This window comes from Capricornis sumatraensis, chromosome 13 (genome assembly GCF_032405125.1).
Source record: "Capricornis sumatraensis isolate serow.1 chromosome 13, serow.2, whole genome shotgun sequence".
Classification (NCBI taxonomy): domain Eukaryota; kingdom Metazoa; phylum Chordata; class Mammalia; order Artiodactyla; family Bovidae; genus Capricornis; species Capricornis sumatraensis.
The window spans coordinates 58,145,088-58,158,202 of NC_091081.1; the positions used below are offsets into that span (position 1 = coordinate 58,145,088).

Here is a 13,115-nt window from a genome sequence, read left to right on the forward strand (position 1 = left end):
AGATACAGAGAAATAATTATATAAACACAGAAGGAATAAATTTCAGAATTTTAAAAATTCTTTTAATTTCTTTACATAACAAAATGGAAAATACATGTAATATGAGGAAGTTTTAAAAAGCACTATTCAAGTATACAGTTTTATTTTATTTATTTAATTTTCAGAATTGAACCATTTTTTCCGAAGGGCAGAAAAAAAAGCAAGCATCCAACTGCAGAACCATGACCAGCAATCTTTCCCAACCTGATACCGTGCAGTTCTGCTATGAGAGTGTGAACAGATCTTGTATTAAATCTTCCTACTCACCTGCATCTCGGGTAATTCTGTACACAGTGTTTGGCTTTGTGTCTTTATTGGCTATCTTTGGAAACTTCTTGGTGATGATTTCAGTTCTTCACTTCAAGCAGCTGCATTCGCCAGCCAATTTCTTGATCGCCTCTCTGGCCTGCGCGGACTTTCTGGTGGGAGTGACCGTGATGCCCTTCAGCATGGTCAGGTCCGTGGAGAGCTGCTGGTACTTTGGAGCCAGATTTTGTGCCCTTCACAGTTCCTGTGATGTGGCCTTTTGTTACTCTTCTCTCTTCCACTTGTGCTTCATCTCCATCGACAGGTACATTGCTGTTACTGACCCCCTGGTCTATCCCACCAAGTTCACGGTGTCTGTGTCAGGGGTATGCATCAGCATCTCCTGGATTCTGCCCATTGTGTACAGCGGAGCTGTGTTCTACACAGGTGTCAGTGACGATGGGATGGAGGAATTAGTAAGTGCTCTCAATTGTATAGGTGGCTGTCAAATTGTTGTAAACCAAGAATGGGTTTTGATAAGCGTTCTGATATTTTTTATACCTTCCCTTATTATGGTAATTCTTTATGGTAAGATTTTTATTGTAGCTAAACAACAAGCTCTAAAAATTGAAAATACTGGCAGCAAAGCAGAATCAGAGAGCTACAAATCCAGAGTGGCCAAGAGAGAGAGAAAAGCAGCTAAAACACTGGGGGTCACAGTAGTAGCATTTATGATTTCATGGTTACCATATACAATTGATATATTAATTGATGCCTTTATGAGTTTCATAACCCCTGCCTATATTTATGAGATTTGCTGTTGGGGTTCCTATTATAACTCAGCCATGAACCCTCTGATTTATGCTTTATTTTACCCTTGGTTTAGGAAAGCCATGAAAGTCATTTTAACTGGGGGACTTTTTAATGATAGTTCGTCAACCATTAGTTTATTTTCAGAATGAATGAGAGCACTAAGTTGAATATTTAGGGCTGTTTTTAAAATTATGAATTTATGATGAAATTAGATACAAAAAATGAATAAAGCCTTTCAAAATTGGGGACATATTTATATTTTTTCAAGTTAGCCAGGAACAAATTTGTTGGAGAAGGCAATGGCACCCCACTCCAGTACTCTTACCTGGAAAAGCCCATGGATGGAGGAGCCTGGTGGGCTGCAGTCCACGGGATCGCTGAGGGTCGGACATGACTGAGCGACTTCACTTTCACTTTTCACTTTCATGCATTGGAGAAGGAAATGGCAACCCACTCCAGTGTTCTTGCCTGGAGAATCCCAGGGATGGGGGAGCCTGGTGGGCTGCCATCTATGGGGTCACACAGAGTCGGACACGACTGAAGTGACTTAGCAGCAGCAGCAGCAACAAATTTGCAGGCAGGTGTTTTAATCATAAGATGTAAAGATATTTACATTGTGAAGATATTTATTGCACTAAATAATAAATGATAAAGTGCCTTACCTGTGTCGCCTGTCTCAACATTCTGCACATGCTTTTACCACATACACTTGTCTCTTTCCATTTCATTGAATCCTGAATCTCACTTTTCATTGTCATATCTGTCATGATTTTCTCATTCATGCTCAACTTTCATATAGCTTTCAATGGTTCTTTTTTCTCAGTCTTTTGCAACATTGTATTATGCTACTAGGGCTGTCATGACAAAGCATCAACAGATGGAGTGATTTAATCAACAGAAATTATCTTCTCCTAGATTTAGAGGGTAGAATTCTAAGATCAATGTGTCAGCAGTCTGTTTCTTCTGAGGACCCCTCTCCTTGGATTGCAGATGGCTGACTTCTCTCTGTGTTCTCTCATGGTCCTTGCGACATGAAAGTCTGCGTCCTAATCTCCTTTTTTAAGAATACCAGTCATGTTGGATCAGGGCGCGTCCTTAAGAACTCATTTTAACTTAATTACCTTTTCAAAGATCTTGTCTCCAAATACAGTTATACTGCTTAATACTGGGAATTAGGACTTCAACATGTGAATTAGGGGTGAGGGGACCTGATTCAGCCCATATCAGACAGCCCAGGCTCAATAACATTACATAAGGCTTCCTAGATGGCGCTAGTGATAAAGAACCCACCTGCCAGTGCAGGAGATGTAAGACGCAGGTTCAGTTCCTTGGTTTGGAAGATCCCCTGGAGAAGGGCATGGCAACTCAGTCCAGGATTCTTGCTGGAAACTCCCATGGCCAGTGGAGCCCCGCAGGCGGGCTACAATTCATAGGGTATCAAAGAGTCGGACACAACTGAAGGGACTTAACACACACACATAAGGGTCTGTACTTCTATCTCCTCTGTACTTTCCTGGAGCTTTTGGAGCAGCAGATAAGCCTCTCCTGCTTAATGGCTGGGCAGAATCTTGGAATGTTCACTCGCAGTATTGTGGAAGCAGTAATTCTGCTTTGGAATCAGCTATAAGTTACAGACATTACTCAGAAGTAGAAAATTGTGGAAAAATTGTACCACAAAAAGACTGGCATAATAATCATTAGCTAATGTAAAATCTGCACGTGAAAGCAATTATCACTGACAGTAATCATTTCTGCACCAATTTTTCTCGCTTGAAGGTTAAGTGTAATTCACATCCCCATTTACTCTCAGCAGTTTTCTCACCTAAATGTAGTCTCTATTTACTTCTCTGGGATATTGTAGGGTCAAGAATTTTATGCTTTTTACAAAAATTTTTATATTAATGAGAGTACAAACAATGTGAGCTGTAAGTTTACATGTTGATCTCTGGAATATTTTATACTATTGATTCAATAAGAGTTTTTGGAATGCATTTCTGGAATATTTTGCATAATGAAACTAAGTTGTAATAAAGTACTGGTAAGTAAGCCTTTTTCTTTTGGATTGTTCTGTGCTGTCATTTCAGTTAAAATGGTTGAAGTAATTTTTCTCATTGGTTTTCACCGAGTCTTTTCAATGTTATCAAACAAATACTGAAGATTAATTATAATCAAATACCTGTGTCAAGGATGGCTAAAGATTTTTTTTAAAATGTACTTTGCCTTGTATTTTCCTCAAGGGAAACAATTTTTGTAGGTAATATGGACAATGCATTTTCAGTTATATTTTTGAGGCTTAGAAGAGTACCACTGATGTTAAATCCTGTAAGCAGAGGACTAGTTGCCGTTACCAGACTGGTACTCGGTATTGGTCTTTCCTATAACATTGTCTTCTCACCCACATATGGTCCCATGGCTTTGTTAAAAATTATTAATGAGGACTTAAAATATTGTTAAAGAGGCCTTATTTTTTAGTAGAAAGAACTTTTGAGGTGTCTTCAAGCATGTTTCAACTTGTATAGGCAGACTGGAGTGTGAAAGGTATTTTGGATTGTGGGATTAATTTCCTTAAGTGGAAGATTGGGCTTGGGAAAAGAGAGACAATCTACAAAGAATAGATGAGTGGCCTGGTAACAATAAATACATTTTCATGCTATCACTTCCTATCCTTATTAAATTAGATTAGCTGTAGCAGATTTTTAAGAAAAGACATAATGTTCCTTATTTTTAGAGTATAGAAGACAATAGAAAAAATTAAGTGAAAGAGTTGGATCATATTATAGTTCAGAGGAGAAGGGGACAACAGAGGATGAGATGGTTGGATGGCATCATCGACTCGATGGACATGGGTTTGGGTGGACTCCGGGAGTCGGTAATGGACAGGGAGGCCTGACGTGCTGTGGTTCATGGGGTCACAGAGTTGGACACGACTGAGCGACTGAACTGAACTGATAGTTCCGTTCAATAAATGTCACAGAGAATTGCACTGTTACTAAATTAAATTATAGATAATGTATGACAAGGCCAAAGGAAAATTAAACTTTTTAAAGTTTATCCCATGGGTAAGCAAAATATTTTGTTACAAATGACACCAAAATCTCAATGTAATTCTAAATATGAAATTCACTTGATCATGAAGTGAGTATGTGGAATACAACAAAAGAAAATAAGAGATCAGATTCTGTCATATGCTTCGTGATAGTCTTTTCTCAATGTGACTATCCCAGATATGCCTATCATGGCTTTCTAATAAAAACTTACAATGCTTTGATGGTATTGACACCACATTATAACCTCCTTGGTCTTAGATGACTAAATTAGAGTTGGCAATATGATTCCAGAAAAATTCATCAGTAGGTAGGGATGAATCTATTATATTGTCTATTATATTATACGCAAGAGAGAAAGAACAAAGACACAGCCCATGTTAATACTGAGCATTTGAATGAAGTTCCTGGATCTTCCCTAAGTTCTATGCAAAGTTTTGATTGCTCATTGTTTCCATGTTAACATGGTAAAAATATATCTATCACTGAAATTCAACACATACTCAGAGGTAAAATTTTAGGAGCACTTTTTTTAAGGTTCAGATAAAGGCAAAATGGTCCAATGTTATCACATTTTATAAATGCTGTAAGTACTAGTTAATACAATTAGACAAGCTATATAAATAGACATGGAAATTCAAAAATGAAAAATTAGTGTATCATCATTTGCAGATGATGTGACTAAAAAAAAAAAAATTAAGTTTGCCTTGATATTATTGAGAAGCAAGTTCTGAACACCAAATGCCTTCACCTGCCATACAAATAGAGATTATAGACATACATTTCCCACAATTGTTTGATTTACTTGAGTTGGAAAAGCACTCTGTGACTTTGAATTATGCCATATATGTCCCCTAAGAAACTTTCCTGTTATGTTTTTTAAAAAATCCTACACAAGGGCTTCACTGGCAGTCCAGTGGTTAAGGTTCTGAGTTTCCGCTGCAGGGAGTATGGGTCTGATCCCTGATAGGGGGAAATCTTTCATGGGGAGTGGCACAGCCAAAAAAAAAAAAAAAAATTCTATAAGAAAGATGTCTGCTTCCAGCTCACATCATATAAAATGACTGACAACTTTGAATTCTGGAGGTAGTATCAGACACACCTTTCAAAGCTGAAGGCAACATAACATAAAAATATATTTTAGTTGAAAAAAAGTGAGTGTTCATTGCCAGCACACCGTCACACACAAAGAAATTAAAGCAAGTTCTCCATGGAGAAGAAAACCGATTCCAGAGGAAACACTGAAAGGTAGGAAATAATGAAGAATATCACAAAGTGTAAAGAAGAGAAAACTTAATACATGCTAAACTAAAATAAATGTGTTTTGGGATTTAAATTAAATCTTTTGGGATTTAATTCAATTTAAATTAAATTATTTAAATAAAATAAATGACAACAGTTATCAAAAGAGGTGGGGGAGATAAAAAGTTTAAATATTTAGCTATGATTCCTGGCAATTCTTTGCACTGCTTGGAATTCATAAAATTTAATTAATCAACAATATGTATTGAAACTCTTGGGTACCTGCCAACAGAATGATAAAAGTGATATTTATCATTTCAAAGCAGGGAATGATTGAATAATAACAAAAATTAATTAAAATAAGTCAAGAAGGCTTAAAAGAACAAAGAAAAGAATTTGATGATTAGAAGAAACAGTAATACAATCCATTTAAATGCAAACACATCAACAATCATATTAAATATATACACAGTAATCATTCTAATTTACAATAAACATATTGGATTGGATTTTAAAAATTCAGCTTTAAATTCCTTTCTTTACCCTTGGTTTGGGGAGAATTAAAACTTAATATAACTGATCAAGATTGAAAATTTATCAATATAAATTTGTTTTTTGGATAAGAAATTAAAATGAGGAAATTTAGTTTCAAAAATTTCCATTTTTAATGGCATAGAATATAGTGTTGGGTATAATTCCAAATTTGGGGAAAGCTGTCCCTCAAATTCAATGAAACAAACATTGTTTAAAGTGAGTGTCTTCAACCATCTCCTAGAAATGTGTTTTCAAAAGCACGTTGGTCATCTTTCCTTACTGCTAAGATTTTTTTACTTTTCCATTTCCCAGTCTTCTGGTGAATACATTTTTTGGTATTTTCACCCTTCATGCCCACCTCCCTATTATTTTCAATGCTCATTGTCTTCTTCCTATTTTTCTCTTACCATCATGTTTCAAAATTTAAAATTTCCATATAATAAAAAATCAAGTTGTAAATAAGAGAAACTTGAAATACCTCTTTAGAACATCTATTCTATTTTGATTGTTTTGGTTGAAATGAGGAATAAGTAGGATTATTTTCCTAACACTTCAGACTTTCAAGGCCAGACTCTGTTGGGACAGGAAGAAATGATGTTCAATAGATTTGAGGTAGTTCTGGACAATAGCAAAGCTTCCTTGCATCCAGGAATAAGAGTAGGAAGGATAATTGGAGAACAAAAATTAGTAAGAGAATAGTGAGGGTCTATTGGGAAGGGTATCCCATCTCTCTGAATATGGTCTGAGTTGAGAGTAATAATAAATGATAAGCTCATAAAATTGGTTATAGAAGCCCTATATGGAGATCCACATCCTAAACCCTAGAACCCATCAATGCTAATATTATTTGAAAAAAGAAAGCTCTTGAAGATGTGATTAAGAACCTTTAGTTGGGAAAATTATCCTGGATTATTTGAGTGAGTACTAAAGGCATCGCCCTGCATGTTCATATAAGGAAGAGGCACTAGGAGATTACCCACACAGAGAAAAAGGTGATGTGATAACAGGAGCGGAGATGAGAGTGACGAGGCCACAAGCCAAAGAATGCTGGGAGTCAGCAGAAACTAAAGGAGGCTGGGTGGATTCTTTCCTAGACCCTCCAGAAGAAGCATGGTCCTGGTAACACCTTGATTTGGGATTCTATAATTTTGGCCTCTAGAACTATCAGGGAAAGTCTTTCTGTTGTTTCAAGCTACCAAGTTTGTGGTGATTTCTTGTAGCAGTGACAGAAATCTGATAGAGTCAAGTGTCTTTGAAGGGAGAAGATCCAAGAGTAGGGGACGCTCATTCTCCATTTTCTGGACAGAAGTCAATAAGAATGGAGACCATAGGGCGGAAATGGTCACCTAGGCTGTTTACGGATGTAGCCTGACAGATCATCTCACCACTCTGCCGCAGCACAGGGACAGTAAAAGATTCCTGAGCTACTGAGAGCAGCATTTCGTCATGACAGGTCCTAGAAATCCCTGTGTCCCATGGTCCCATGTGTACAAGCATAGCTGAAGAATCCATTTCTCTGAGAAGTGAAAGTTTTCACAACACCACTTACTGAAGAGACGGTCCTTTCCCCATTTGTGTCATAAATTGCCTGTTCTGCCACAGATTAGCTGACCATAAGCTTGAGTTTATCTTGGGGCTCTCTATTCAGAGGCCATCGATCTGTGTATCTGTTTTTGTGTCACTTTAGTTTCGTAGCACCCCACTCCAGTACTCTTGCCTGGAAAATCCCATAGATGAAGGAGCCTGGTAGGCTGCAGTCCATGGGGTCGCTAAGAGTCGGGCACGACTGAGCGGCTTCACTTTCACTTTTCACTCTCATGCATTGGAGAAGGAAACGGCAACCCCCTCCAGTGTTCTTGCCTGGAGAATCCCAGAGACGGGGGGAGCCTGGTGGGCTGCTGTCTATGGGGTCGCACAGAGTCGGACACGACTGAAGCGGCTTAGCAGCAGCAGCAGCAGCAGCAGCTTCATAGCATCATTTGAAGTCAAGGAACATGATACTTCCAACTTTGTTCTTTTTCTCATTACTTTACATCTTTCATATGTGTTGATTTTAGCTTGAAGCAGATTATTATTGCTATTTTCTGTCTGTCTTTCATATTACATGAAGACCCCCTTTAAGGGCAGGGGATGTTTCTTGTGTACTCTCCTATCTTTAAGACTCTTGACCCAAATAAATTCTAAATGAATAAACATATATAAATGTTGCCTACATGAATGAATGGAATGCAAGTGAATTCATGCATGTCTTGCAATGACTTATACTCTATAAATCTTCTCCCACTGAAGCATCTTTGCTTTTTGACTCATATTAAAGAGAATTCTCTCAAATTCCACTGCTGGGTATATCATATGTGATAGATCCTTTTAGTATATAGACCTCTTCAGATACAAAAGATCTCTTGTATTTTTAGTTAGCTAAGAATTTTTTCTTTTAGCAGTGACAAAAAGTTAAAATTTATCAAATGCATTTTTGCATTTCATTGGATGGTCATAGAATTCTAACCTGTTAAAATGGTGAATTACAGAATTGTTAAAGCAAACTTCCATTCTTTGCATACACTCTAATCAAGATATATCATCTTTTAATATGTATTTGACTTCAGTTTGTTTAGTTTGCATCTTTGTTTTTGAGTGAGTGTGCTCCTTTGCTTTTCTTGAGTTTTTCTTGTGGCCATACATGAAACAATACATTTTAACCAGAGATTATTAAGTGTAAGTTTCTTCTTCTTCTTCACACCTTGCAGTATAGGGACTCCACTGTGGATAATTTTGGACATGGGATTTGGCTGTGCTTCCTGGGGGGTTTTGTCATTAACTTTTTAGACAGTCTGAGGAGGGTGGTTGGGTAGTACAAGGTAACCAACGAGTAAAAAATCACACACATTTACTACCTTTGGCAAAGAGGAATATTCCTCTATCAGGTAATAAACGATTGTTGATATATTATAAGACAAGAAATCTTTTGTAGCAAAGAATATTTGAAATATTTATTTTCTGTTAAATTCTTATTTGATTTAGAATATTGTTTTAAATTACATTCTAAATTATAAGAAAAATAATAGCTAAGATTTATGGACATTTGAATAGAATACATTGTTATTTCATACATTCACAGATTGATACAGATATATGACAGGTGACGGGGAGGGGATAATGTTTGGTAACTGTAACAAAGGTAATCAGTGCAATGAGATCTTTTTTCTCCCACCAGGAAATAGAAAACTGCTCTATTTTGTGTGACTGCAAAGAGACAGAACTTCTCCAAATGTTTACAAGCTACTGACAGCAGCATCATGAACAGCAGCTCACCCAGCGTTGCAGCCGTGCAACTCTGCTATGAGCACCTGAACGGATCCTGTGTGAAAACCCCCTACTCACCAGGTCCCCGCCTCATCCTGTACACAATGTTTGGTTTTGGAGCTGTGCTGGCTGTATTTGGAAATCTCTTGGTAATGATTTCCATTCTCCACTTCAAGCAACTGCATTCTCCAACCAATTTTTTGATCGCTTCCCTGGCTTGTGCGGACTTCATGGTGGGAGTGACTGTGATGCCCTTCAGCATAGTGAGGTCTGTGGAGAGCTGCTGGTATTTTGGAGAGAGTTACTGTCAATTTCACTCCTGTTTTGACGTGTCATTCTGTCTAGCTTCCATCTACCACTTGTGCTTTATCTCTCTGGACAGATACATTGCCGTCTCTGACCCCCTGGTCTATCCAATCAGGTTCACCGTGTCTGTTTCTGGCATGTGTATTGCCTTCTCCTGGCTCTTTGCGATTATTTTTTCTTTTTCTCTTTTTGGCACAGGAGCAAATGCAGCTGGACTGGAGGATCTAGTAAGTGCTCTCACCTGTGTGGGAGGCTGTCAAATTGCAATGAATCAGAGTTGGGTATTGGTGAATTTTCTATTATTTTTCATCCCCACCCTTGTGATGATAGTTCTGTACTCCAAGATTTTCCTCATTGCTGAACAGCAGGCTAGAAAAATTGAGAGTCTGAGCATTAAGACTGGGCGATGCTCAGAGAGCTACCAAGACAGAGTGGCCAAGAGGGAGAGAAAGGCAGCAAGAACCCTGGGCGTTGCAGTGCTGGCATTTCTGATCTCCTGGCTGCCTTACTTCCTGGATGCCATCACTGATGCCTTCCTAGGTTTCATCACTCCTACATATGTTTATGAAATACTGGTTTGGATTGCTTATTATAACTCAGCTATGAATCCCTTGATTTATGCTTTCTTTTACCCTTGGTTTCGAAAAGCCATCAAACTCATTATCACTGGCAAAGTCTTGAGAGAGAATTCCTCAACAGTAAATTTATTTTCTGGGTAAGTTCACTTTTAAGATGGAGGAATTGAAAATAGATTCACAGTGAACACACCACTGGGTAGAAAATGTAATCATATATGTGCAAGATCTTCTAATGCAAAATGCTTGTGATATGACCAAACACTTAAATTCAGTTTCATCAGTCTTTAATCAATATAACATAAAAACCTGGTTGTTACGGAAACAGCATGACCTTGGAGCCAGAAACATTTAACACTGATCTGGGGCTGCTACTTCTCTCTGAACCTCACTGTGTTTCTCTAGTTAATAATCTCCCCTTTGTAGCATCCTTAAAAAAGTTAAAAGAATGCATGACAAGGATCTAGTATATTTTTGTTATTCTAAATCCTCCCTTTTATTACTTTATGGTAGTTCAATCCCTGGTTAAGACTTTTCTTTATTCCTTTGTAACATTTTTCTATTAAAATGCAAAGGAGCTGGAAGATCCAGAGGTCCTGGTCTAGGGAGGGCAAATATTGAATCTGCACTGTCAGGTTTTCAGATTTCTGAGTCGAGGATATGATAATCAGAGTCAGGTAAAATCAATCCAGAGACAGAGTTCTTTACTACCCTATCAATTGAATTATTCACTATGGGAAAGGTAATTGGTGCCATAAATACCTTTCATTTGTGGAATGAGCTTCTTCTTGTTGATTGTCTGCTCGTCACATTCCAGCTGTGTTTAGAAATTTTACCAGTTAACTTACGTTCAGTGCATGCATCGGTTTCTAAGATTGTCACTCATTATCGTACTTCATCTTAAATTAACTTACTATTTCCTCGTTTCTGCATTATTCCAAAAATTACTTATAAAAGTTTTCATGGATTCAAACAAAAGCCCAAATTTAAAATGTGTCCAAAAGAATAGAAAACTGAAGTGAAGAGTGTAAAGGATGGCAGACAGAGGCCGATAAATGCATTTTGTGTAATCCACAAATTTGAAACTGAATAAGTTAAGCAACTCACATTGGGTACAACTTAGCCAGCTTTTTAGACATGCAGACTTGTTCTTGGTACTAAGATTGGAGGATGTTGTATATATATATATTTTAAATAAATTAAAAAAATTTTAAATAAATTGCTTAATTCTATTCTAACTTTAGCTTTGTTGTCATCAGACATCAAGATTTAAAATTCAGAGTGTCACATCTTTGTAGCAGGAGTAAATACACATCAATATATTCTTGTTATTTTTCTGTAATTTCTTGCTTGTTGTAAATCAGTCTTACATTAGCACATCATTTCTATTATTAAACAAATGCTTCAAATTGGTAAAATTTTCCTGAGATAGGGAATTATTTCTGATTATATTCTACTTGTGTGAAACTCTCAATCTGATGATTAAAGATGATAGACATGATTTAAAGGCACTCTAGACTGCTTAGTATTAGTTTAGCCACAATTCTTCAGTTCTGAACTGGAAATTAGCTATTTTCATTTAGGGTTTTCAATGCAGTAACTTTAATTCTATTTCACAGCTATAGAGAAATCATATTTCCTCATTTTAAATATAAGAAAGCTAAAATTAAAGTGTTTACAAACTCTGCTGAATATCATAAAGCTTCCAGATTCAAACAAGTGCTTCTAACATCTTGTTTAATACATTTTCACTTGTCTTTTTTCAGTAGAGCTTCACATGTACTAGACAAATCATTAATTTTTCCACTTTCCTAGATCTACATGTCTTCAGTTTTTATAACTATGTCAGAACTTTCTTCTTTAAAAAAATTAAGCTCCTGCTCTCATTTTTCTCTACTATGAATTACTCTGGTTGGTGTAGGAACTAATCCATTGGCCTTTGTTTCAATGAACAATTATTGAGTGCTTCTGATGTGCAAACCTAAGAATGCTTTGTTTGAGTTATAGGCCACTCATTCTGTGCTTGGGACTGACTTACCTGCCCTACTTAGTCTTCACAATACTATGTGAGAGAGAATACTATTGCTATATTATTACTTCTGGGTCATAAATGAGGGACACGAGACATAATGAGGTGAGTCTCATTCCCACGGCGGTGTATTTGTTAAACAATAGAGCTGATACTCACATCCAAAGAATCAGAGAATAAGTAAAGTAACCAATAATTCTTTCTCCTCTGTTGTGGCCCAGTCACTGCAGTCAAGTTATTGAGAGCAATATGAACACAGTAGACTGTAGTTTCAAACTAGAGTTGTCCAAACTAAATTATTAACACACAGAGTGACTAGAAAGCTCTGGGGTGTGCCTGAGATCTAATGAGGGATGAGGAAGGAAGATTTGCAGAGGACACTGGGAGTCTCTGATTGGAGAAAATACAATGTTGTATCATTTGCCATTTCAAGCAAATTATTCCATAAGAGGTTAACATATATTAAGAAATATCTATTAAACAGAAATAAATTATGTAAAGAATCAAGTTCATAACCAACTCAGTTTTACACTGACTTGCAAAAATGCTTAAAACTTGCATATAATTAATATACATACTATGTGTTATCAAAACTGCAAGACATCTTTTCCAAAGAATATTTGATTTGGGGGGTTAGAACATGAAAATATCATTTGTGGAGGGGGCAGTATTGAGTGCACTACAGAGGGGAATGTAAGGTCTTCTATCTGTGAGGATCTCACAGCAGCAGTATTCAGAGGGATTACACCCATTTCTCAGGTGGATGGAGAGACATTGCAATCTGCTTCCAGTGACAACATCCCGAGAAGAGAGCAATCTTTTCTCAACCAGCACTGACTTTTGCAGAAGCTCACAATTGTGGGTGTGCCTAAATATCATGGTGTTTTTAATGCTTTCCTGTAATGTAATTTGTCCATTACAAGCTGCTCATGGTGTATGTTCCCTTGTCTGTTTGTTGGTGTCCACTGAAGATATAATAATGAT

General features: G+C 37.0%; 2 protein-coding genes across 2 annotated transcripts; both read left to right on the forward strand.

Annotated features, from left to right (window-relative positions):
- Window positions 1-221: 221 nt before the first annotated feature.
- Window positions 222-1,247, forward strand: TAAR8 (trace amine associated receptor 8). The gene has a single exon (XM_068985245.1). The coding sequence runs from the start codon at window positions 222-224 to the stop codon at window positions 1,245-1,247; it is 1,026 nt and encodes a 341-aa protein (XP_068841346.1).
- A 7,967-nt stretch (window positions 1,248-9,214) lies between these two features.
- Window positions 9,215-10,246, forward strand: LOC138089561 (trace amine-associated receptor 7a-like). Its single transcript, XM_068984952.1, has one exon. The coding sequence runs from the start codon at window positions 9,215-9,217 to the stop codon at window positions 10,244-10,246; it is 1,032 nt and encodes a 343-aa protein (XP_068841053.1).
- Window positions 10,247-13,115: the final 2,869 nt, after the last annotated feature.